Here is a 27,940-nt window from a genome sequence, read left to right on the forward strand (position 1 = left end):
TAAGCCCAGAAGGCAGTCCCAACTCAAAGGAAGCCTTTGGGGTGAGCATGCCGGTTCCTTTCACTGAAATGGAGGCCTCTGGGATAGCTTAGGGTCAACTTGAAACCCAGTTTGATTTTCCTTAACATTTTCTTTCTTAGTGTGTGAAAAGAAATCCCTTTTATCCTACTTTCTAGACCAAGCCGCCCAAATTCTGCTAATTAGCCATTTAAAGGACCTTGGTCCGTTTTAATTAGTAGGAGGGGAGCTAATAGAAATCTTAAAGGGCATCCTCTCCGTGTTTAAAAGCACTAAGGCCCGGCTTCTCTGTTCTGGTGGGGACCCAGGTTGTTTGTTCTTGGCTGAAATCAGAAGTGGTTCCCTGCCTTCACCCTCAAAATAAATAAACAAACAACATTCTGCCTGTTTCCCATTCCCATAGTTCAGGCTGTTTACAAACACAGACAAAGGAAAGGGGACAGCTGAAGCAATTATCTGGGTGATATAGGCCAAGAGAAAGCTTTTCTTTTTCCTCCCTCAGTATAGTTGACACTTAGCACTGTAAAGTTCCCAAAAGGTTTTTTATTCCTTATTTCATTTGTTTCACCACAACTCTTGGGAGTAGTGACTAGACCTAGAATTACCTCCACGTCATTCACACAGCCCCTCCATTTTAAAATGAGAAAACTGAGGCAAGCAGAGATGAAGGTCACACAGCCATTAATTGCTGAGAGGAGATTTGAACTCAGATTTTTCTGTCTCCAAGCCTAGCATTTTAGCTACTCGGGCACATTGCCACTAAAATAAGCCATATTTAACTAAGTCATTTATTCATCCAATAAATATTTACTAAATATTTAGTATCCTGAACTCCATATTAAGAAGGATTCCAAGAAAAAATACACACATATGTATGTATGTATGTATGTATGTATGAATGTCATGGTCTCTATCATCATGGTTCTTACAGTCTCATTTTGATCCAACCTGTGATTATAGAATTCCCTGTGAGGAAAATCCCTTTATCAAGACAAATAGTTCACTGTCTTACAACTTCAAATCTGAGTTGCCTGGGGACACAGAGAAGGGGTTAAGTGACATAGTTTGTATATATCAATGGTAGGATGTGAATCCAAGTTTTACTTGATCTAAAGCAAGATTTCTATGAACTACACCAGACTGCCTTTCTAAATAACGCTAAGGTGATAAAGGCTGGCATTTGCATAGCATTTGAACATTTGCAAATCACTTGACATATACTCTCTTATTGTATCCTTAACTCCTCCCAATGCTATCACCATGAGGTAAGTACTATTATTATCCCCATTTTATAGATGAGGAAACTGAACCTCAGAGAAGCTAATTGATGCTGATGATTGCATAATTGGTGTGTATTGGAGGTGGGATTTGTCAGGTGTTCGGGCCTCCCAAACTGCTATACTTCTCTTGACTGCAAGAGGCCTCATCAAGGTAAGCTGTAAAAATGAGCAAGAAAAATGGAAAGTCTATTGGGAATTATAAGGAAGGAAAAATTGTGGGGGAATCAAGGAAAGAAATCATGGAAGAAAAAGTATTTGGGAAAAGATTAGGAATTGGGTAGACTGAGCTGGGAGACAGAAGCAAAAGTAGAATTTTTGGTCAAGGCCATTCAGGTAACCCAACTAGTATATCTTCCTAAAGAATTATTTTAATCATGTCGCAATTTCTCCTCACAAGTCTTTTAAAAATTGGCCATCTCGTGCCAATAAGATGAGGTCCACATGTTTAATTTAACTCAATTTCCTTAGTGTTTTTCAATGCTGATACATACTGGAGGGACTGAAGGAACAAAGGCAAAAACCAAACATTGTTTACTCTCAAGGAGTTTTTATCCTATTGGGGGTAGCCAATGTGAACATAGAAAATTAAATACTATTATTATTAATAAATTATATATAATATATAAATAATAAACTAATAATAAATATCAAATTATATACAATGTAATATTGGGGAGTAATCCCTAAGCAATGGAGGAGAAAGAGGCAATGGAGGACAGATTTCCTATAGGAGGAGATACTTGAACTCAGATTTAAAAGAACTTAGAGATTCTTTGGGTTGAAGAAAAGAAAGAAGAACTAAGAGGACAATTTGTGGGAAAGCACAGAGATACGATACAGCAAGTGGGTCAATTTGGATGAAATATTGATTGCACAGATCAATCAAATAATAAACATTATTAAATGGCTTCCACACAGTATTGCTGGACACTAGGAATGTTAATGTAATGGACATAACAAAGAGCCTGTATCCTAATGAAGGATACTGAAAGGTATCTAAAAGCATATGCTGAATAAATAAATATAAAGGGGAACATTGTTCCAAAAGCTTGGAAAGAAGGGGCAACAGCTAGATTGTGAAGGGCTTTAAAAGCCAAATAGCATTTGTGTTTTACCCTAGAGAAGAGAGAGCCCTGGAACTTCCTGAGTAGGTGAATGATGTGCAACCATGTGCAGGAAGGGAGAAACTGGAAACTGGTAGAACATTAGGAGGTTTTTGCAAAATACAGTTGAGAAGAGATGAGGGTAGAAGGTAGTTGGGAGCTGTGGGAGTGGATAGAAGAGAAAGAAAGGCTGCGGCAGAAGAATGGACAAGATTGTCAACTGACTGGACAGGAGACATGAGGGAAAGTTGTAACATACCAAGCAGGATGCTCAGAGATACGATGCAGCTTCCACATTAGTCCGTATAGATTCCTCATTATCCCCTGAACATGCTGTACTTCCTTCTGCCTACCAGTGACTTCCATCTTTCTCTAAATTCTACTGATCATTTAGCTCATGGTCTTCCCCTCCTCTATTTCTCCAAATTCTACCAATCCCAGCCTTCACTGACTTCCCTCTCCTAGCAATTCCTACAAGACTTTATATATAACTGAGCTCTGGAATGTGTTTATAAATAACGCTTTGTCATTTAAACACTCAACATGTTAATAACAGATGACATTTGTGAAGCACTTGAAGGTAACAAAACCTTTTCCATTCATGATCTCCTCTGATCCTCCCAGCAACTTTTTAAGGGAGTGACTACAGATAACTCACCTGTCTCTGACACATTGTGTAATGTGGGGCTTGACTCCTAAGTGCCCAGGTAACTCTCTAAAATTATAAGTTGAAGAAAGGACGCCAACTTGGACAGGTAGAGTTTGCTTACTTAGAGAGTTCCCTATATCAATAGGATCACAGTTCTAATTCCTGTTCATATGAATATTAAAAGAAGCATTCAAATTCAGTTGTTCCAGTTCCAAATTCAGCATTCTGTTTATCGCACTCTTCTGTGTCTCTTTCTTTGGTTTTTAAAAATGTTTAAAAGATCAATGGAAGGGATAGGGTTCTATTCTTCTTATATATTCCTCACCTGTATTTGAAGAACACAGGATTTCCACTCTCCACTTTTAAAAAATGAATTAATTACCAGAGCCTCAGGGATTTTCCATGGATTGCTGCTATTCTACAAACTTTAGCCCTTTTTGATCTATTGCCTTTCTCATTGTATCCCCAGGACTCAGCACAGTGTCAAATCCACAAGATGCACTTAATGAATGTTTGTTGAATGAGTCACAGATTGAAAAGATGGAACTGCAAACTCATCTTCTGGATGTCCTTAGAAAAGTAGAAAGCATCTCCAAGGATGATTATACACTTAGGAGGTTAGCCTAGTGATATCAGAAGAACCTCACAAGAACTTTAGAAGAGAAAGAGCAATTTTTGCCAATGGACAAAAATAAACATTTAAGAAAAAAACATGTATATCTAAGAATGGGAGAAAAAAATAACCAGGACCACCTAATATTCTTCTTTGAACTTCGGAAGACTTCATGAATTACCTTTTATACATATTGGCTGTTTCCCCGACCACTCTCCATCTGGTTGGCAAGTTCTTTGCTCATTGCCACTTAGAACATATGAATGGTTGCAAAAGAAGGACATGACGGTGCCGATTTTGGCATAGCGCCCATTTATGAGCCCACTGCCATCCGAGGTCCTCCTGTACCCATTGACTGGGCCTCCTGGATCAGAACAATTTTTTTCTTCCAGCACTGATGATGGAAATAAAGGAAAGAGAGAGTTAGAAAACATTATTAAAATTCTGGAATGTTTATTTTTAGGAACAAATCATGCAATGTTTTATATTGATTTTAAGAAGCATGTAGTCATTCAGAATTAATCAACAACAGGAATTCAAAGTCACTATGGATAGAAAACTCCCCAAAAGAAATTTATCTACTAATTTTTTTCTTGGTACATCCTTAAAACCAGAATGTCATTAAAAAAATAAATCTGGCATCAAATTCTAGTCTCAAAAGCATATGTTCTCATCTCCTTAACAAGGATAGAATCTTCAGCTTCCGCTGGAAGTTTTGACATAAGCATATTTAAATTTAAGTTGGGCACATTGAGGGAAAAAATGAACATTTCTGAGATTTTACATTCAGCAGGAATAGTTTGGAGGAAGTGACACTTTGTTTTGTTCTGAATGTTGGTTTTGTTATTTCCAGGATTTCACTATATTTGGGTTATGAAATTGGGCTAGTAAGTTTCACCCTTGTTTTCTATCAGTCTCATTTTTTGACAGAAGCTTATGGTGACTAGCTATTGCATGAGCTACTAACCCTAACCAACCAATAGCTTTTTTCCCCTGAAACTAATAACATTAACAAAACCAAGTTGTGTTGGTATTCAGTGGGGTCCAACACTTCATGACCCAGTGAACCATATTGTTCATGGAATTTTCTTGGCAAAGATACTAGAGTGAGTTTCCATTTTCATGTCCAGTGGATTAAGGCAAACAGGATTAAGAGACTTGCTCAGGATCACATCATCAATAAGTGTCTGAAGCCAGATTTGAACTCAGGTTTTCCTGACTCCATACCCAAGGCTTTATCCACTGGGCCAAGTAGCTGCCAACAGACCCCTATACTTGCTTTTTATAATGCAGATTTCTATTTTAGTCTAAAATCTTGTTGCTAACACTCACTAAGAAAATCTTTCTATCCTTTAACTCAAATTGGATGAGAATTTAAAGTGCAAACAGGAAATCTTGAGAACAATTCCAGATTCTTTCCAGACATCCATTTTCACACTTCTTTAACAGGGGTACCATTTTATTTTAAAGATGGATAATCTAAGGCAGTGGCGTCATCCTGAAGTAGAAAGGGGGGACACAATTCATATATAACGATCCCCATGGAGGGCATTTGACTTAGTTTTAAAATGTAATATATTACCTATGTTTTATTTTCTTAAGTGTTTCCCTAAAGCATTTTAATTTTATTCCTGCAGTGTTTTTGGTACCTCTGAGCTAATTCATAGAATGGAAGGAGACTGGTCCAAGATCTCAGAGCAAATCCATTTTAGACTCACACCTTCAGTTATAAGGTCATTAGATTTTTGTACAACCACTGGCTTCTTTTAAATAATCTCTTCTTGGGTACAAGCTCACATTTAACCTTAAAACAGGTATTCTCTGCAATGTGGCACTTGTAAAGCCATTTACTTAATCTCCTTTCATTCCATCCCCTACACCATAACTCAACACTTGTTTATTGGAGATGAAAATAATCTCAAATATTTTTAAATGAGAACAGAAACAAATTAAACATAAGCTTTTTGACATAGTATCATTTATATTACATGAGTTGTGTTTGCCTAAATTATGAGGAAAATAATGAATCCATGAGTTTTTACTATGGGTTTATCCATTGGATTATAGGAAGGTGCTTCTTGAAACTTGTTATGGGGTGATGGAGATCTCATTAGACCTACATGCCTGGAGCCATGAGCTACCAATGAGAACTAACAAACCAGGATTTGCACACCCAAGTTATTTCAGAATATCATCATTCTTCTGCCTTTCGGAGGCACACAGAATGATTCCAATAAAACCAGCCATAAAATGACGAGAAGCACCAGATTTAATAATAATATATAATAAGCAAATAAATGTTGGCAAGGCAACTTAGATGTTGACTATAAGAAGTCTCTAAAGCTGAATTTCTCAGAGACTAGCACCTGATCTAGCACACAACTAGCATTTAATAATTACATGTTAAATGATTATCTGGAACTTAAGGGAAGCAAAGGAAAACTGGGTTAATTCTCAGGCTATATTCTGAGAGAACTGAATTTTTCTAACACAATAGTTTCAAGGTCTTCCCTCACCTTGCTTTCCTAGAATCAGTGATTAGATGTCTCTCCTCTGAAGTAGGTATTTCATGAGTCTGATGTTTTCTTGTAAGCTGAACTCTGACTAGGAAACCTCTCATGGCACCTTCTAACCATTATATTTTTAGTAAACTTCAAAGTAAGAACTAAGAATCAACTCCCTATCAACCTGTTTGGGAGCACTATAGCCTATTTTGCATTTCACTCATTTTTTCTGGCCTTTGTGGATGGAGTTTTGGACTGGGACATAGTAAAATCTTAGTCCAAAGCCTTCCTCTCATAGAGGAAAAATTTTAGAGAAGGGAAATGATCTGGTTATGGCTACAGTGTTTATATGAGAGGAAGGTCAGAGATTCTCTAAGGCTTATTTACTAAGTTATAGAAAGGTAGTCCAATTAACTTCGATGAAATATTTCCCATTGACCCTTCATGCCTTTATGACCTTCATCTTTATTATATAAATACCTATTCCTAGGACTTAGGAATGTTTTTCATATTCAAATTTTTCCTTACAATAAATGCTTAATAAATCCTGTCTCTGTATCTCTCTCTCTGTCTCTCTCTGACCATTTTTCACTCTCTTCTCTCTCTCTGTTTCTCTTTCTCTGTCCATCTTTCACTCTCTTTTCTCTTTATCTCTCTGTCTCTCTTTCTGTGTCCATTTCTCATTCTCTTCTCTCTTTCTCTCTCTATGTCTTTCACACACACACACACACACACACACACACACACACACACACACATGCTCTAAACTGTCATTAGGGTGAAGTGGGAGAAGTTGTCACATGGTATTTGGGACAGATAGAATGGAAGCTCCTTGAGGGCAGAGATTTTAATTTTCCTCTTTATATAACCAGACTCCAACACAAATTCTGGAATGCAATAGGCGATTAATAAATGGTAAATAATTGCTGATTAATTGTTTAGTTAATTGATTAGGATCTAGAGGAGTCCAAAAAGGGCTGTCTAACACAGTAGGGTATTGACATTTTCCAACATAGAACCTTTAAGGACTTGTGAGAGAACCTTCATTATTAAAGCACATTAGTCAACCTGAGAGAAAAAAGAAACAAACAGAGCCCTTACCACAGGCTGGGTCGTGTCTGGTCCAGCTCCCATCAAGCTGACAAAAGGCGACCCGACTGCCTTTTAAGCTGTACCCTGGGAGGCACCTGAAGTAAACCTGGGCCCCATATCTAAGATCACTTCCTTCCACCATCCCATGGGCAGGAACACCTGGAGTCCTACACATCACCACTGAGCATTCAGATATTTGAAAAAATCCACTTTGTTACAATAAAACACAACTTTTAGAGGATTCCAGACCACATATGTTAAAGCATTCAAAAAAGGAGAACAGAAAATCATTTAAAATGGCCCTAGGAAGAAAACCAGAACTTTATAACAGGCACATGTAATTGTGGCATGGGGAGGGGGCAGAACATATTTCACTTTCCCTGCTGCCATAATTAGAGGAAAAAATCTCATTGCACTTGTGTTTCAGAAGGCAGATCCATCTCTGATCCTCCATGGAACACTGTGATTTTTATAGAACTTCTCTTATCACCTCTGGATATTAAAGTTTCATTTCACTCATACAATTTCCACCTAAGCCAATCTCAGGCACCTATATTTGTCACCTGGGAGAGTGGTTAATTATTCCAGTCTGCTACAGTGCCCCCAAACAACTTCTCCGTGAGCCATGAGGCGAAGTTTAGCCTCAGCAGGTCTAAAATTTGGACAAAGGTCAGTCACACAGGGGACTTTGATTGGATTTTAAAATTTCACCCACTAGTATCATTTGCAAGGCAAAATATCCTTTTGAAAGAAGGAAGCATTTCACCATCTGCAGGTGTGATGGCAAGTGGGCTGAGCTTGGAGTCAGAGAACCTGGGAACCCGCTGCTCACTGACTTTGGAATGTAGATGAATCACCAAACCTTGATGAATCTCAGCGTGCTAATCTGTAAAATGGGAATAATAACTGTCTAGATTACCTCACAGGTAATTGTTGCAAGTCTCAAATGAGATGATGTATGAGACAGTGTTTTGTCAAACTGTAGACATGAGATAATAATATCATTAAAGAAGATATTAAGAACAAAGCAACTGTGTTTCTTTAGGGATTTTGACAAATAAAGCCTGACTAATCATTCTAAGCAAGGGGATAGAAACAGGAAAGTGTGAATAAGTCAAAGGCTTTTTATATAGTATTAAAGTAACACCATATTAATTGATTTGTGACAACTGAGGGAAGAAAACTAAAATATAGAAGCCTGAAACTGTTTATTTTTTGTCTATGTATCCCCAGTGCCTAGCACTAATATATAGAAACAGGGAAATAGATCTGTGGTTTTATTGGTACAGGGAATTTCTTGGTAGGAAATTCTCTCTACCAATGTAGGTTGGCAACTGCTCTGCAATCCATAGTCTCTGAGATTTGCCAGGGGCACTAAGAGGTAACCAGGGACACACAACAAGGAAAAGGTAGGGTTTTAACTCAGTCCTTCTAACTCCATGGTTTATTTTCTATCTATAAGTCATATCGCCTCTTGTCTGATATATAGTAGACAATTAATCAGAGATTTATGAAGCATCTATTAAAGAGCAGACACTATGCTAAATGTTAGGAATAAAATAATAAAAGCAAAACAATTTCTGCCCTCAAGGAGCTTGTATACTAGCTAGGGAGAAAACATGTATTATATGTGTATATATTCATGTATTATATGTGTATATATGTATATATGTACATATGTATAAAAACAAATCAAATCCAAGATAACAATGGGGAAGAGATTATAGGCAATTAAGGGAGAAGGGAACCAAGAAAGGCTTCATGCAGAAAGTTTATTAGTAAATGTTTGTTGATTGAAAATATCTTGGCATAAACAAAGCCAAGACAGTTATCTGACCAGACAACTTAGGCAGCAGAAACACCTAAGGGAACAGTATGCAAATTGATGGTCAGGAACGGAGGTCCATTCAAAGCAAGATTTTTTTTTTTTGGTACTAAACTGAACTAAAACAGCTGAAATATATCTGCAAAACTAGATATCATGGAAAGCAGTGGATCCAAAAAAATAATTAGAGAGAGATTCAGTAACTTGAAGGGATAAAGTCCAGGAAGGAAGTCAGCAATAAAAAGCAATATATATATATATTTATATATACATATATATTTATATATATATATATATTTATATATACATATATATTTATATATATACATATATATATTTATTTATATATATACATATACGTATTACATATGTATCTATATATAAATGCTATGTATGAATATTGAATAAAATGGTCCTACCACAAAAGGCAGAAACAACCACACAGATTTGGTAGAATGGGACTCCTAAATGGAACAAGATTATGAAGAAGTATAATATATGCAAATACAATGGGATGGTAAAAAAGCAAAAAGATACACTTGTCACTTACAGATGTCCAATAAGCATATTATTAAGCACCAAATATGTTCCAAATAATGTGCTAAGCACTAGGGATTCAAAGAAAGGCAAACTCATGGCCTGTATAGAAAAGCAGTATCATTCACATCTCTTCTCCCTTTGACAGACAAATTCTTAAAAGAAAACAAATCATTCTTGTTGCTTCTACTTTCTTATATTCACTTCCTTAATCACTTAAAATTTTTTTTTGACATTAACAATCAAATGAAACATCTCTCTTCAAACACACCAATGAAATCTTGATTATATTTCATGTATTAAAAAAAAACTCTTTTCAAAGGGCTATTTCAAAAGATGATTGGGGGAAAGGAAAAACAACTTATATGTTTTAAAATACTTATACCAGCTCTCTTTGTAGAGGAAAAAACTAGAAATGGTGGGAATGTTCATTACTTGAGAAATGGCTGAACAATTGTGATGGAATACTACTGTCCTATGAGAAATGATATGCTCAATGGTCTTAGAAAAATATGGACGGATTTGCAAGAAATTAAAAAGAATAAAATGAGCAGAACCTAAAGAACCTAAAGAATGCTGAACAGCAATATTCTTTTTTTCAATTTGCACTGAGTTTATTAGTGAAAAGGACTTTCATCACAAATTATTTAGAATTTATTGTATTAATTAGAGTAGTTAAATCTTTCAAAGTTGATAATCATTATATCAGTATTGTTACTGTGCATAATTATCTCCCAGTATTTCTCTCTTCACTTTGTATTAGTTCATATAGGTACTGCTGTCTTCTGAAATTACCCCATCATCATTTCTTATTGCACAACAGTACCACATCAAAATCATTTGCCATAACTCATTTAATCATTCCTCAATTGATGAGCATCCCCTCAGTCTCTAATCCTTTATCACCATGAAAAGAGCTACAATAAATATTTTATACAGATAGATCTTTTTTCCTTTTTCTTTGAATTCTTTTATTTCTTTCTTTGAACTCTTAGATCTAGTTCAACTCTTAGATTGCTGGGACTAAAGGTATATGCAGTTTAAAGACCTTTTGAGCATAGTTCAAAAATGATTTTCACAACCCCATCAACAATTTATTAGTGTATCTATTTTCCCTCATCCCCTCCAATATCTGTCATTTCTTATAGGTGTGAGGTGATATTTCAGAGTTGTTTTAATTTGCATTTCTCTAATCAATAGTGATGTAGAGCATTTTGTATAATTATATAGCTAATTTTGATTTCTTCTTTGGAGAATTTTATATTCATATGCTTTGATCATTTTTCAATTCTAATTTTATAGTTATTTAATATTTCCCTAGTTCCATTCAAAACATTTTCTTTTCATTTGTTTTGAAGATTTTTGAGTTCTAGGTTCTCTTCCTTATCCCCACTCACAATTAAATTATGCAAAACAGTTCCATAAGTCAAGTTGTAAAAGAAAACATAGATCTCCAACCCTAATGAAAATAAAAATCCTCAAGAAAAATCAAGTTAAAAATAAAGAGATGGAGAAAAAACTAGAGAATGCTTCAATCTGTATTCAGACTCCATTAATTCCTTCTCTGGGTTTGGAATGGATTTTTCATCATAAGTCCTTTAGAGTAGTTGTGGATGGTTGTATTACTGAAAATAACAAGGTAATTTACAGCTGGTCATCCCAGAACGTTGCTATTACTTTGTTCATGGAGGACTTTCCAGATTTTTTCCCTAAGAGTCTCCTGCTGATCATTTCCCATGGAACTATAATATTCCATCAGAGAAACATCAATATTATTTTAAGAACAACTTTCAATAACTAAATTATTTTGATTTAAATACTCAAATTAACTATGATGGACATATGAAATTTGCATCTAGGGAAGAACTGATAAATAGATGTATAGATTAATTTCCTACACACACACACACACACACACACACACACACACATACACACACACATGTAGTATACAACTAGATTCTGGATTTGTCTCTATTCTCTTCTCTTTCAGTACTAGCTCTAGTAATTTTTCTTTAAAGATCAAGTTATCTATTTATCTATCTATCTATTTATTCCCTTCCCAGTCTAGGGACTGGACTCATCACATTGCCTCCTCAAAATCTCTAGCTGAATGAATGTACTGTCTGAATCTCAAACTCATCTGAAAACATAATATTTTCTTCTTTCTAATTTTTTTCTAATTTTCCTGTTTCTTTTGAACTTTTTTCTTCTTCCCTTCTTTTTCTTTTTCTCCCTCATTCCTTATTTCCAATTGGCTACCAAGTCTGGTCAATATATCTCACATCTGTCTTGGTATTTGAATGGAGTTCCTTCAGCATCTAGGACTCCCTCACCCTGGAATATCTATTCTCTCCTGCAGTCTCCCTACCCTGGAAACATCCCTTAACTATGCCAGTTTTTGCTCCCATTTTTAAATTCCTCTCAGGATCTGGTTCTCCTGGTTCTGTTTCTAACTTTTGATACTATTCCCTCACACTATATACCCCTTCTCCTTTTTCAGCTCTTATGATGTCTTTGTTTCCTTCTCTTTACTCACATAGACATCACTGGTTCAAGTCCTAATTTTTTCTCACCTAAGCTATAATCATAGCCTTTTCATTGATATTCCTGCTTGTTGCTTTTCTCTTCTTCAATCCATCTTCCACATTGCTTAATATTCTTATTCATCCAACTTGATATTCTTAAAGCAAGTGTTTGACACATACCTCCACTGCTTAAGAGATCCCAAAGAATAAAACTCAAACACTTCTAGTTATCTTTCAGAGTTTGGCTCCAGTCTACCTTGCTAGACTGATTGCCCATTATTGTCCTTCCTACATTTTCTCCTTGTCACTTCCTGTATGTGATGATCTGTCTTTTATCTACATATCTTTGCACGAGCTATTCCCCAAGCCTGGAATATACTCCTTACTCACTACTATCTTGTTGACTCCCATATTCCTTAAAGGCTCTGCACATCTGCCACTTCCTACAAAGCATCAGTATGGATGCCATCATTTGCCAATACTCTTTCCTTAGTATTTGCTTTGCACTTATTTTGTTACTAATGTTCAAGAGTTTTTAAATTGTTTGTATGTTGTTCTATATCAGCAGGATGTAAAGTTCTTGAATGAAAGGACTGTTTACTTTTTTTATATTTGTATCCTAAATGCTAAACACAAGGAAGTGCTAACTAAATGCTTTTTGAATGAATGGAAAAAGCAAAATAGAAAGAATCTTAGTAAGAATCAACAGAGGGAAAAACAAAAAACAGTTTTGTCATGGGATATAATTAAACCATTTAGTCAAGAGGAAGCAGATGACAAAATGGAAAAGAGCAGGTGACACAAGGATCCATTGCCACTCAACTTCGATTTTGCTTATGTTTTCTTAAAGTCTGGGAAGGATAAAACAAAAAAAAAAGTTTCATAGGCAGTTGGAACTCAAAATAATCAAAGAAATGGAGAGATAGAATAAATGACCTTATAAAGTCACCAGGGAACTGAAAGAATCAGCAGATCTGATTGCTGAACCATGACTGGTTATGTCTTAAAGACAGTGAAGGAGACGTGCCATAAAAATAGAGAAAGTCTTCGTTTTCAAAAATAGGAAATAGATGGAGTATAGGGTATATAGGATAGAAAGGTTGACTTTGACTTAGACAAAATTCTAATAAACTATTATCTTTTCCTACTAAGCTAAATCATGTGCCCAAATTTTGGTCATTAATGAATTAATGGTCTGGCAATGGTTTGTATTGAAATTCTCAGGGATCTGTCCTTGGTGCTACTTTACTTTTTTATCAGTAACTTGAATAAAAGTTTAGGTGCAATGCTAATCACACTTGAAGAAACAAAAAAGAAAGAGGGATAACTAAGACATTAGAGTAAAAGTAATGACGACCAAGGAATTGATAGTTAGACTTACAGACCAAATTTAGTTTTGCTTTTTTAAAGACACACTTTTAAAAATGCTACACTAGGGTAGCATTACCCTAAATCAATCCCACAAGTATGGGGCAACACATTATTTGAAAAAAGCCAAGGGATGTTAGTCAATTGTATCCCACTAAAATTAACAAAGTTACCCAGAAAACAAATGCAATTTTAGGTGACATTATGGAAAGTGTTGTATTCATAATACAGGAGGTGATAGTCCTCTTGAACGTTGCTCTTGTCATATTACATTTAGAGTATTATGTTCCATCCTATGTACCTTTTGGAAAGGGAGCTAAAACATAGGATAGTGAACATGACAAACAAGATGATGAACAAGAACCATTAATGGAAATGGGGATGTTTAGATTGGAGAATTGAAGACATGAAGGAGACACACTTTCTATCTTCAAGTACCTAAAGGGCTGGCACATGAAAGATGACTCGGTCTTTTTCATATTAACTCCAAAGGAAGGACAAAAGGACAATAGGAGGAAGTTGAAAAGTCATGGCTGAACTCAACTTAAGAGAGAAGTTCTTAAACTCTTAAAAGTGGCTGACAGTACAATGAATTTTCATGAAGTAGTGGGTTCCCCAATAGATAGGAGTCTTCATGTAGAGACTTGATATGTTATAAGTGAGATGCTTATTCTAGTAAGGTTTGAACTACATGTCTTCTGAGAGTCTTTCTAACTTAGATTCTGTAATTCTACGTTAGCAAAGGATATAAAGTTAGAGATCATTTAGTATAAACTACTTATTGATAGGTGAAGCCAACGGCTGTTAAGTGATGAAAAACTAAGATTTGAATTCAGATCTTCCAATGGAAACACAGCAGGTATTTAATAAATGTTTGTTGATTTGATTTATTCATGTCCAATTCTTTTTACATTACACCTCATTACCAGGCCCCATCTAAAAACCCTCATGTCTATAAATATAATAAAGTCATCATTCTCCAGCTGGGTTTTCAATATATATTTGATGTTGAATTTGTGAATAAAAACCTGATAAATTTTAGTTAAATATACAGATATTCTGGATTATAACACCTGGCTTGCTACCCCGATAATAAGATTTTCATAATAGACCAACAACAATCCAGGTTAATGAATTAAAAATATGAGAATGGGAATAAATAGGATTAAACATAGATCTTCTCAACCAAAGATCCTTTAAATCTACTAGCAAATGGCTCCCTCCTGGTTACCACTACTACCCTCTTACTTCCTCCTCTACCATTTCTTTACCAATGTGTATACAGTTATCTACTTTTCTGTGAACTTATTTCTACTTTTATTCTTTTATTTTTTTTTTGATGAAAAAGTATTGATATGATCTCTTTTTCTATCACTTTCATTTCCAAATGTCACCATGTTCCTCTTACTTCCCCAGAAATCCATGGGGTAACTAAGCCATTTGTAACTAAGAATAACTAAGGCAGAGAATGGAATTTTATTCTTTTAATTATAAAATACTTAATGATTTTTCTATCAAATCCCTCCAGAAACCCTACACTCTTCAAAGGAGCAACTATAAATGTTAAAACTCATAACTTAGTTCACCCTGGGTTGATCTAAGGATTCCTCTCTAAAGCCTAGCCTCAGAGCAATCCCTACACAATGGGTGTTTCTTGTGCCCTAAAGTCCACCTGGAACACATTGATCCAGACTTCTGGGATGCTGGCCACAGAATCTGCCAATTCATTTCCCTTGATCTGAAAGGATGAAAGCTTTTAATTTGTGTGCCTGTTTTGGACAGCTACTGAGGAGGTTACTCTCTATCCTCTCATCTGTTTCCTTTGGGAAAACAAAACACATATAAAGCATCCCATCATTCAGCTTTCTCATGGCTAAGCTCTCTCTTCCTGCTAACTTCATAAGCTTGCCTAAATTTCACCAAAGATTTGGCCTCCAGTTGGGTTTCAGACAAGCTTCCTTTCTCTTGAATTATCCTGAATTTTTAAAAATACACACATTTTTATCTCTCTGTCAGATACACTTTATGATACCATTTTGTCAGAATCTCATGGGAGCTTTTTACCCCATTTCAAATCATTTTTATGGTATGTTCTTATGTAATGACAAAATAAAATTTTAAATATGTAATCTCTGGCCTAAGTGAGCAGCAAATTCCTAAATTTTTAAGCAATATGTTCCATTTCCTTATTGCTTTTGGAAAGAAGCCTGAAAATGGAAACTCACCAGATTTTGAATGCAACTTCATTCTATTTCTCCTTGAAAAGAAACATTCTGGCAGGATTTCTCATTTATTACATTGCTGATATTTCAATTAAACATGGCAGATAGTGTTCAAGATGAAAGTAATATAATATTAGGGGCCAATTCTCAAGGAATCTGAAATGTGTCAAAGACTTGGGAGAAAAAAAAACTCAGATTATGTTGTTATCCTTCAAAAAGCTAAATGAGAGAATATTACTAACTACTGACCCTCGACAGATAGTTGGTACAGTGCATAGAGTACTGCATCTAAAGTTAAAAACAACTCAGTTCAAATCTGGCTTCTTACTCTTACTAGATATATGAGTGTGGGCAAGTAAATTAACCTCTCTTTGCCTCGAGTTTCCTCATCTGCAAAATGGGAATAATATTCCCCATTATGAGGATCAAATGACATAATATTTGTAAAGTGCTTCACAACCTTAAAGCACTATAATGTAACATAACATGATATAATATAATATCCTATAGAAGTGATTCATTGCTATATTCATTTTATTATGGGCAGATATCATAACTGGATCATGAACTGGGCCCAGAATAGACCAACAGAAAGATAAGAACATGTCACATGTTTTTTGGAAGATTGGGCATTGATTTAAAAACCCCACTGTCCAAATTCTCCTCAAAACAAAAACCTATCTTTTTAATAACCATTTTTGGTGGTAGCTGGAAATTATAGAGACCAAGATCTCCAAATAATTTAAGTCTAAGATCATCCAAAGAGTAATAGAGAAACACATGGTGGAATGTGTTAAGTGATACAAAACATTACCTATAAAGATCTGAACAAAAGAATCAGAATAAAAAATGACATCAAAAACCTATATGGTTAAAAAACATGGCACTGATTATGTAGGAAGAGAGAGGGACAAGTTTTGATAATCACGAAATGTCAAAAGATCTAGCAAAACTTCCAGTACATTGTGTGGGCAAGTCCTACAAGACATAGATGAGAGTTTCATAGGGCAGATTACAATTAGCATCATTTGAGGAAATATCCAGTGATAAGATTTAAAGACTATTCATGTATTTATAAGTGCATTGAATAAACACTATGAAATAGATCACTGTAATTATGCCCATTTTACAGATGGGGATGACAAAACACAGAACTATGATGTGATTACTCTAGACCACATAATAAGAAAAAGCCAACTCTAGTAAAATATCCAAAAGGCTCATGAAGAAACTATAACACAGATGTAGCTACAATTTTGACTCTGTGAATCTAATAGAATGATGCTCATTATTTATGATTTGTGATAAATATTATCTATTAACTAAAAATCACTGATGACATTGCCATGTGACTATAAAGAAATCAAATTAGCATCATTACTCACTTTCTATATTCTGCCTGGTTATTCAGAAAAAAAGTACAAAGAAGAAAAGGGGGCAAGAACTATTCCCTTTCCATCTTTCTCTACCTTTGTCTCTTTCTCTGTCCATGTCTCTATCTGACTTTGTCTCTCTGTCCCTCATTTTCCAAAAGTTTAAATTCTCCACAAATTCTTAACGTTTTTTCCCCCAATATATGATAATAAAAGAGAGCGGCAAGTCAGGTGGAATTTTTGACTCACTGATTGTGATTTTGATTCTTGTATTACTGAATAATGAAAACCAATGTCGTAGTAGAAAGCTCATTTGATACAATTGCTTCTACTACTCTTATTCTTTTGTATTATAAAAGAAAACCTCTTCTCCAAGTCAGAGTTAGTCTCTAGGCTCTAATTTAATATAATGCTTCTACCTCTAGTTGGTTGGGTTTGCAGAGGGAAGTTGAGGGCAGGGATAGGGAGAAGAATAGGAGCAGGAAGTTGATTCCCTGTATGTATTCCCTGGGTAGTTTGAACTTGAGTCCTACCTAGGAATAAGCCATCCATTTAGACCTGGCATAAGGAAATCCTTCCATCAATTACAGCCATCCAAAAGTAGAACAGGCTGCCTCAGGTGGTAGTGGTCTTCCTTTTGCTGAGGTCTCTGAACAAAAGCTGCATGACCATAGTCAGGGAAGGCAGAAAGGGATTTTTTCTAGCAATGGGTGATCACCAAGTTACTTTTCAACTCTAAGGTTTTGTGACCTGTGTAGGGATGCCTCTGTAATCCTGGAATTTATCTTTAGGTTAAGGTATGACTCACTGCCATTGTTCTCTGTACCCACTTTTTCCATAGACACTGTTTGTATTTATAGGAAAGTGCAACACCCTTTTACAGGAGTCATGTCTTATAGCTACTGTTCTTTTTTATAGCTTTTTATTAACAAAACATATGCATGGGTAATTTTTCAATACTGACCCTTGCAAACACTTCTGTTCCAACTTTTCCCCTCCTTCCCTCCACTCCCTCCCCTAGATGGTAGGCAGTCCCATACATGTTAAATATGCTAAAGTATATGTTAAATACAATATATGTATACATATTTATACAGTTATCTTGTTGCCCAAGAAAAATCAAATTTAGAAATAAGGTAAAAATAACCTGGGAAGAAAAACAAAAATGCAAGCAAACAACAACAGAGAGAGTGCAAATGTATAGTTACTGTTCTATATAATTTTAGTCAATGCTTTCATTTTGAGCTAATTTTATCTATTGGCTAACTGTTAATGGGAAGAACCTTGGGGAATGGAAGGGAAGACTCATAATCTTTGCAGGTAACCACTCTATTTACTCATCCTATGAGAATGAGCACAAGTGGGGGGGAGTAACCCAAAAAGGATGTTATCCTTAAAATCAAAGATTTAAAACTTAGGGATACCATAGAGTTTCTTTAGGCAAGTGAGAAAATTGAGGCTGATAGAGATTTGTCTTGTGCCCAAAGTTATCTAAATAATAATGGCAGTGCCAGTCCCCAATACTTGTGACTCTAGTTGGACTGTTCATTCCATGATACCATATTGTTTTCTATTAATGAAGCACAGAGGACTACTAACCATTAACTTGGGAAAGGACCATGATTAAGGGCAAATTCTTCCTCCGAAAGGCTTGGCATTTGGCATATTGCATTCCATGGGATTCTTGGGAGATGTGGTTGACTATCAGCTCCTTGAAAGAACTGTTTTGCTTTGTCTCTATACCTTCAGCTCCCCACGCATTGCGTGTTGCATAATAGATGATTAATGTTTGTTAGATGGATCTGATTGGTTATAGGTGCATATGTGACATCACTAGAATTCATTTTGCTCATTGTCCAGTCTAGAAGTCTCTATTCTTGGGGCCAAGAAGCTATTTTGTCCCCATTTTCTTGTTTTTCAACACTGGTGATGGATGGATACTGGACCATGATGTTATTTCTAGTCTATTGGGAAAGCGAGTCAGGACACATTACACTCTTATTGTCTTCTCTTTAGTCATTACTGATCCACCAATTATCACCCCAAGGGGGACCGCCCTCACTCTGTCTCTCCTCACCCACAGTTCTCTAGCATGGCTTCCATTTGTATTTCATGCCTCTTGGACAAATGAAATGATTTTTTTTCTCACAAAGGTCTTCACTAACAAAGGATAATGAGACTGACCAGTAATGTAATCCCCACTGAAGACCAAAGTCTTTTCATGCCTTTCCAACCAATGGAATTCACCCCCCTCCCCCTTCCCCTGGGTATTTTGCAGCCCTCTACTTCTGTGAATGAGACAGTATCCATGGGAAATGATGGTTGGGTCACACACACTGTTATTTATTCATCCGGCGGCAATTTGGAGGCTGTTGCTTACAATTAGCTGCTTGATCTTAATCACTATTGTCCTTGGCCCCTGGAACACTGTGTCTTTTGGAGACCACTTTTCCGGTATTCGGATGGCCTACTTAATTAGACAATCGGGACTGTCTGTGCTTAGGCTACTGGGAAGCTTGAGTAAAATCTGAAAATTCATTGCCATTTTGTCTCCTGTCTGAAATCTGAAATCAACCCAGGATATCCCCATTTACCCTCAATCCCTAAGTGACTGTAGAGTGGCTGAGTGGTCCCAGGTACCTCCATAGCAACTCAAGTACCAAGCAAAATATTCCCCCAGCAAATCATGTCTAGACTTTCCCTAATCTCTCATGGCTCCTGATTCTTATAGTTTTTACAGAAACTGACCCAGGAAAAGAGAAAGCTTCTCCTACCTCTGTACTTTTGCACAGGCTATCCCCCCTCATACCTAATACTCCACATCTCTACCTCTATGGTATACTTTGATATTCAAGGCTTTATTCAGGTAGGATCTATTACTTTCCTGATACTTCTAATCAGTAATGAAATATATTTCCTTCCAAACAGATTGTTTTTCATTTACTTTGTATATTCACTACATTTGTTTATGGATATGGTGAAACCTTCTTCTTTCTCCTCTTTTCCTTCACTCCAGTGTAATGCAAGTTCCTTGGAAAAGAAGAATTAAAAAAAATCTATCTCTGTATCCTCAGTGCCCAATGGTTTACACATAATAGATAAACTTAAACTAATACTTAAATAAATTTAATACTATGTACTTAGGGACTTTGTATTAATTCTCTTTCTATTTTATTCTGTATATACTTATATATGTCCTTGGTGTCTTCCCCCATTAGAAAATAAACTCCTTGGTAAGGGAGATTATTTCATTGATTATATTTGAATCCTCCTCATCAAACAAAGCGCCTAAAGCATATTAGGCAATTCATAAATGCTTATTGCCTGAGTAATGAATATACTGAGACTCAGAGAGGTTACAGAATGTTCTCAATTATTCAATTTATACATGTAGTAGCAGGAGCTAAATTTGAATCCAGGTCTTCTACTGCAGTCCAGGGCACCGTGCCAGAATCATACTAGACAGTCAATTGTCTATGTGTATAAATGAACTACACGTAGTGATGAATATGACAGACTGCCATTTAGAGTGAGGATGTAAACCAAGTTCCAAAGACTTGAGGGGATGAATCACATAAAGACTTCTTGTAAAACAGACATATCTTTAACCCAAAAAGAGAAGGAACTTGATCTGTTTTGTGGAATTACCAACAGAAAGGAAAATATTGAATGACTTTCAATATATCATTGTGGATGCAGACAAGCAAGAAGGGAAATCTCTATCCACCCCTTCAGTAAGAAATCAGAAAAGGCTGCTAAGTATAGAAAGTTACCAGGAGGCATATTAGCTCCCTTTCTCATTCTCTTTTCTCTACCACTCTCCTTCTATTTCCTTCTTTCTCAATGGGGAGCAATGAGATCACTCTGAACTAAAGGTACTCAAGGCCATCCATCAGGAGTTGAGATGGGCTGGCCGCCTCCTCCTACCACAGGCAACAATCTCATATGTGCCTCCTGCCAATAAGTCCTGTCTTGCTGATCTCATCTGCCAAAGGCAAGTGTAGGAAACTTATATAAGCTCCAGGCAGAAAAAAGACCTTAGGAGACCAAGGACCAGTTTGAACCCTTTATTATTTTTGGATCACAAGTGCTTTTTCACCTTAGAAAAATATACAGGATCCAATTTCATACAGAGACATTAGCTGGCATTCAAAGGCCTGCATGGACTGACAACAATTCACTCTTTCAATTTTTTCTCCAAGTATTTCCCTTCATGAATCCTTTGCATGATCAAACAGGATTTATTACAATCACCCAAAAACATCCCTGCTTTGCTACTCCAATGCCTTTGTGCAATTTAACAATTCAGCTAGCATTTATTAAGCACCTAATATATGCAAGGCACTGTGCTGAGAGCTAAGACTGCAAAAACAAAAATTAAATGATCTCTAATCTCCACAAGCCTCTATTATATTAGTAGTGAGATAGGGATGACTAATACATAAACAAAAACATTAATACAAAGTAACTTTGAATTGGGACAATGGAAAGAGTGCTAAGAATTAAGATGAGTCAGGGACATAGTAGCATCTCAGCTGAACTTGAAGACTACTAGAGATTCTAAGAAGTGGAGATGAGAAAGAACTGAAGCAAAATAATGGAAGTGGAAAGCAGAATGTCATTTAAGGAAAACAGCAAGTCTAGAGGGAATGGAGCTTCTGTGAAGTGGAGGAGTGTGAAATAAATCTGGAAAGAATGGGCTGGAGCCAAACCTACTCCTTTCTTGAATTCCCTTTCTATCAATTTGGTTGAAAGAATTGGGCATATTGAGCCTAGAGAGAAGATTTGAGAGCTGGAGAAAATGATGGTTATCTCTGAATACTTGAGAATCTTTTACTAGGAGGAGGAGAACATCTATTCTTTTTAGTCTTAGAGATTAGAATCAGTAGCAATGGATAGAAATCACACAAAAAAACAGGTTTAGGTTTGATAGCAGGAAAAAAAAAAACTTCCTAATAATTGTTGTTCAGCTATTTTAGTTGTGTATTTTAGTTTTAGTTGTGTCCAATAGAGTTTTCTTGACAAAATTCTTGGACTGAGCTGACATTTCCTTCTCCATCTCATTTTACAGATGAGGAAACTGAGGCAAACAGGGTAAAGTGACTTGCCCAGGATCACACAGCTGGTCAGTGCCTGCAGCCAGATTTGAACTCAGAAAGTTGAATCTTCCTCCATAGGCCCCCTATGAATTATGGCAGCACCTAGCTGCCCTACCAATAATTAGAGCTGTCCTAAATGGAACAGGTAGTGAGTTCCCTTCTTTGGAAGTCTTTGAGCAGAGGCTTGACAACTATCTTATTGATACAATATAGTGGAGATTCTTTTGCTTATGGGTTGGATTAAATGGTTTTTGAGCTTCCTTCCAACACAATAATTCTATGATTCTGTAATTCCTATTTATTCTTCAAGACCCAGCTCAAATGTCATTTACACTACTAAACCTAATCTTATTTCCCTAATTAGAAAGAATCCTTCCTTGTCACTAGCAATAGCTCTATTTAATGTCCTTCCTATGCTGTGCTTCCATTTTTAACTCTGTTTTTTAATATTTATGTGCATATATTCTATCCACTATTAGACTCCACTATGGCAGGGGTCATTTGAGTAAGCTCTTTGGAACACACAAAAATGACATTCTACTGAACTGGTCATTAAGTGATCTTTTAAACTTATCTTGCCATCTTTAATTAAAAACACTCCATTAATGGACAGAATCTTGTCATTCTATCTTTTCAGTTATGGTCCAGAAATTCAAATCCAATTCTTAAGCTAACTGTTCATTTCTCAATTTTTAATCTAAATCTGAATAGGATCATCCTAAATGTCCTTTCGATATCCTGGATCTGCTATTTTATTCCTTCTGGGAGCATAGTTAAACATTTCTGTTTTTGACTTCTTTTCCTTCATCTGTAAAGTAGGGACATTTAACTCGATTATATATAAAGTCCCTTTTAACTCCAAAATTTATGTTTATTTTCTGAGAAAAGTCTCTCTAGAGTTTGGTCTTATATTAAGTGCTGTTCTTAGCCATTTTCCAGTATAATGTTTCCCATGTCCCTCTCATCCTGGTCACAGAAACAATTCTGTTCCTGGTCTGTCCACCATCCGGCTTCTCCTCCTCCAAAGATTGTCTGTAAAGCACCGATGTCCTGAGCAGTTCATGAGCAACAATAGTCTAACAGACATTCCATACATTAAATGTCTGACTTCCAGTTCCCGTTGAAAGAAGCAAAGCAACTCATTATCATAGGGACACAGTATTCAGCCTGACATCTTGAGGGCCCTGTGTGTATTCCCAGACCCGATTTCTCCTCTGATCTTTTCATCTATCACGTTTAATAATTCCACTTTTCAGCCTTTCCCACACCACAAAAGTTTGCCTAATCTTCATGCTAGATGAATTTTTTTTCTCTGATCCACAAATTCTATGACAACAATTATTGTCTATTATTGTCCATGTCTATTTTTTCTTTAAGCCATACCTCCTGGGTCCCTCTCTCTATCTGGATGCAAGGCATTCTATTAATCAAGGGACATTCAATAGTAGCTTATTCAATGCCCAGCAGGGGTCAGAGATGTCAGTTGACTGAAGGGACCTAGAAGGTCTCCTAATTGAACTCTGGTGACTTGCATTAAGCCCCTAAGTCCCTGGGAAAGTCATTGTGCAGTGTCTAAATTGTAAGAACTTGTGTTGTTGCTCTAACCCCTTGTCCACAGATTTACTCTTTTTTTGGTTGCCAAAGTATTAGAAGTGGGGACAAGGATCTGTCCAGTCCGTTTGAAGCTCTGATGTGATAAAATCAATAAATGATGCCATTAAGAAAAAGATGACTCAGCTAAGAGGATTCAGGACAGTTTTCATTAATCCCAGGTAGTCTGACACTTTACTCATCTCACTGTGATTCTAGAAAAAGATTGCCACCTTCCCCCCTTCCCAGGGGCCCTCATACAGCGTCACTGCATCAACACTAATTCTTCAGAGAAAATCCCAAAGTTCTTAATGGTCTCTGCTGATGCACAATACTGGCTCTCACTTAAAAGCAAAAGAATAAATTGCACTGAGTTCTGAACACTTTTTTCTTTCTCACTTTTGGGCGAGTCCACTGGGAAACCTTTAGATGGTCTGGGAACCAAATGATTCCAGAACCGCCATTTTGCCTTAATTGGTGGAAGTCTCTTGGATTTACAAAAAGCAGCATCAGAAACTGAAGTGGAAGCATTGTGCCCCCAGATTTAGTCCTGTTGAATTGGTCTTCATTAGGATGCAGAGCAAAACACGGTCATCAACTGGGCCAGGCAAACAAAGGAAACATGGAAACTGGAGCAGAGTAATGCATCCTTTTCACCCCAAACTTTCAAAACAAGATTCCAACCATTTACTTGAGAACTCCATTTTTTTGTTTTCTTGTCCCATACAAAGGAAACAGGAAACTGAACTTCAGAGGAGAAAGGGCCCCCTATTTCTTTACATGGTGGGCCAGGGTGGCTGGTGATTGGGGAGGGGGGAAAAGGGAGTTTGCTTGAGTGGAAAGAGACTGGCAGGAGAGAAAGCTGAAAAGGTCCAACTCTGTGCTCCAATATGACCCCACTCCAACTGGTATTTAAAGCACCCTTGAGAAACCAGGGATTTTTTTTTTGTTTTGTTTTGTTATGAGAAAACTACTGGTAGTAAAAGAAATTGGGACTCTGGGATTCCAAAAGGATGTACCCACAATCTTTCCAGCATCTAGTGCTGAAATGAAATTAGATTACCCTCAACTTTCTCTCCCACGAATTTCAAAGACTATATTCTTCAAGAAAGAAAAACAAAAAGAAATCTCTTATTAGGCCAGGAGCGATCTTCTAAAAAGGCACATTTTGTAGGTAACCAACAATGAATACTAGTTTCCAAAATATTGGCCTTTCTCCAAAAATCCTTACATTGACACATAATGAAAACAGCTACTCAAAAGAGAAACAAATGATTGTGAAAAAAAGAGGGGAACAGTAGCTGTCATTTAAAATCCTACTGATCATAACTAACATTGCCCAAGTCTGGAAACAGGCCACCATGTTAGGGAAGTGGCTAATGGAACAAAACAGATTTTAGTTTATCACATGTATTTAGTTGGCCGAACAAATATGTGAATCATGACTGAAAGCAATGTGTCTGATAGGACATGAGAATTGGATAGGGAATATGGGATCCTCAGTTTAATTCTGGTTTTTGCCACTGAGTCTTCTTTGTCTTTCTGAATCTCAATTTCTTTATCTGTCAAATGGAGATTCACTCTTCATAGATTTTTGCAGAATCATGAACCTTTATAGAGTTCAAAGTGATCTCAGTCAACACCTAAGCCAACCCATCCCAAAAGAAATCCTTTCTATAATAAACTTGATGAATGGTTATCCAACCTCCACTTTAAGACCTTTGGGGATCCTATCTTTCTTACTTTGGACAAGGAAGGTTTTTCTGAGCATTAAAAATTTTACAAACCAAATAGGGAAAAGATTATAGACAGGGATTCTTTGGAAACAATATTTTTTTTACCTCAAGAATAAATAATATGTCTACAAATCAGAACCAATACCTAACAATTATATAGATCTTTCTGTTTTGAAAAGCACTTTACATTCATCATCCCATTTGATTCTCACAACTACCCATGAAATAAGTACTATTCTTCGCTCCATCATGGAGATATTGTTAAGAAATTTTACCTTTGATGTTTCCTCTCTGAGTTTTCTAGAGGTGATCCAGGAGAAATCTGAATCTTCTAGAAAAGAAACCTGGCCTGAATACTTTAGACCCAAAGCCAATTTGATGGCATCAATTGAATCTCCTGTATGTTTATTTATTATAACTGAAGGACACTGGAGATCAGTCAATCCAATACTCTCACTTATAGATGAGGAAACTAGGATCCAAATAAGTCAAACAATTCATCAAAGATTCCATGGGCAGCAAGAGACATATGGAGGAATATAACCCAGCTTCTCTGGTACCTGGGTCTGAAGTATACTCTTTCCATGGTACTACAACATATTGTATCTTCCTAATAAGAAGTAAGTTCTCTGAGGGTAAGAATTTTTATTGTTATTTTCTTTGTTATTTCCGGTACCTAGTATAATACTTTGAAGAAAAAATATTTGGGGGCAACAAACTGTGAAACTGGTCTTGTATCACAGGCTGGGCTAAATAAGTTAACCTATAGCCAGGGCATCTGAATCCTGTTCTTTCAAATTATCAATAAATGACATGTTCACAATTTGGGGGCCAACTTCTCCAGAGCCATTTTGGCTCTAGAAATGAGACACCGCTTTTACCTTCACTCCAATATTTAATTCAATAAACCTTTGTAAAGGACTTACTATGTGCAAAGCTCTGTGTTTGATACTAGGGAGACAAAAGCAAAAGTAAATGCCAGAGCAAAGAGCTTGGAGTTAAGCCTAGAGGCAATGGGAAGATGGTGACAATTTTAGGGATGTGAGGAAGACCAGAGGGGCAGTGACATGGGGCAACTCTATGCTTTAGTAATAACAATTTGGTGATTATGTGGGCGGTAGACTGGAGAACAGAGACAGGAAGCAGGAAGATCCATGAGGAATCTATTGAAATACTGAAACAAGGGAATGAGCACTGGCTCTGGGATTTCATGTTTCACTGATGCTTTTTATATCTATGTGACTTTGGGCAAATTACTCAACCCCACTTTTCCCCTTCTGTTTTCTCATCTGTAAAATGAGAGGTCCTTTTTATCTCTAAGTTTATGATGTTATTCTACATGTGAAGCTTCATTTGACTAATGCTGCCTTTATTAAGCACTTACTACAAGCCAAGCACTATATTAAGCATTAGAGACACAAAAAAAGGTGGGGAAACATTTTATGCTCTCAAGAACCTCAGAGGATGGAGCAGCAAGGTGGCTCAGTGGGTAGAGTACTGGCCTTGGAGTCAGGAGGGCTTGATACTAGCTGTGTGACCCTGGACAAATCACTTAACCCCAATTACTTTGCCAAAATATGAAAACTAACAAAAACTAAAACAACCTCACAGTCTAATGGCATAATAGGGAAAGCACTGAACTTAGGACAGTAAGACTAAGATTTGAATCCCAATTTTGCTCTATTGGATGACTGGGAAAATCTTCACTTCTAGTATTCATATGTTATTTTAGGTGACCCTGGGAAGCATTCCTATCCTCAGAGTCATACTTCTTATAAACGTCTAAGGAAAGATTTGAACTCACAGTCCTGCAGCACTATGCATCACAACACTTTTAAAAGTTATTATATATATATATATATATATATATATATATATATATATATATATATATATATATATATATATATATATATACGTATATATAAAGCATTAAATGTCTCTGGCAATAATGTTAACTTCCTATTTCTCTTTTAAATCTAGGTGTGAAGGAGTATAAATGCAGATTTTACATTAAAAGTTCAGGATCTATCCCCATGAGCCTTCAAAAAGCATTGTATGTATAAAGTCTCAGAAAAAAATGGAAATAAGCATTTTTTTGTTACATAAATTTGTGCCACGTGTTTGCCTCGGCCTCAAAAGCCTCAGAAAAATACAAGACGGTTATTTAAGCATGCATTCCTGTCTACTCTCATTTCCTCCTAAAAAGCCACTAAGAGCACTGAAATTTTCGCAGACATCAGTTATCACCAACTGCTGGCTCAGAGGAACACAATATTTTGACATTTTTTCCCATGGGTTTAAAGAATGAAAGGGAGAAGGAACTTAAGAAGTCCTTTAAAATCACCTAATTTTACACTGAATGCTGAATGGTATGGAACAATACCAAGTGAGGGACCTAGA

General features: G+C 36.3%; 1 protein-coding gene across 4 annotated transcripts in view; it reads right to left on the reverse strand.

Annotated features, from left to right (window-relative positions):
- PAMR1 (peptidase domain containing associated with muscle regeneration 1) overlaps positions 1-27,940 on the reverse strand; it is a 104,910-nt gene that overhangs the window by 10,928 nt on the left and 66,042 nt on the right. For 2 of the 4 annotated variants that reach the window (XM_074276842.1, XM_074276843.1), the window contains exons 7-8: positions 7,269-7,439; positions 3,845-4,057 (exon numbers count right to left, since the gene is read on the reverse strand). In XM_074276842.1, coding sequence (XP_074132943.1) covers positions 3,845-4,057; positions 7,269-7,439 — 384 coding nt within the window. The remainder of the gene's footprint in view (positions 1-3,844; positions 4,058-7,268; positions 7,440-27,940) is intronic. The other 2 variants (XM_074276840.1, XM_074276841.1) reach the window with 1 other exon arrangement.

Source organism: Sminthopsis crassicaudata, chromosome 6, assembly GCF_048593235.1.
Source record: "Sminthopsis crassicaudata isolate SCR6 chromosome 6, ASM4859323v1, whole genome shotgun sequence".
Lineage (NCBI taxonomy): Eukaryota > Metazoa > Chordata > Mammalia > Dasyuromorphia > Dasyuridae > Sminthopsis > Sminthopsis crassicaudata.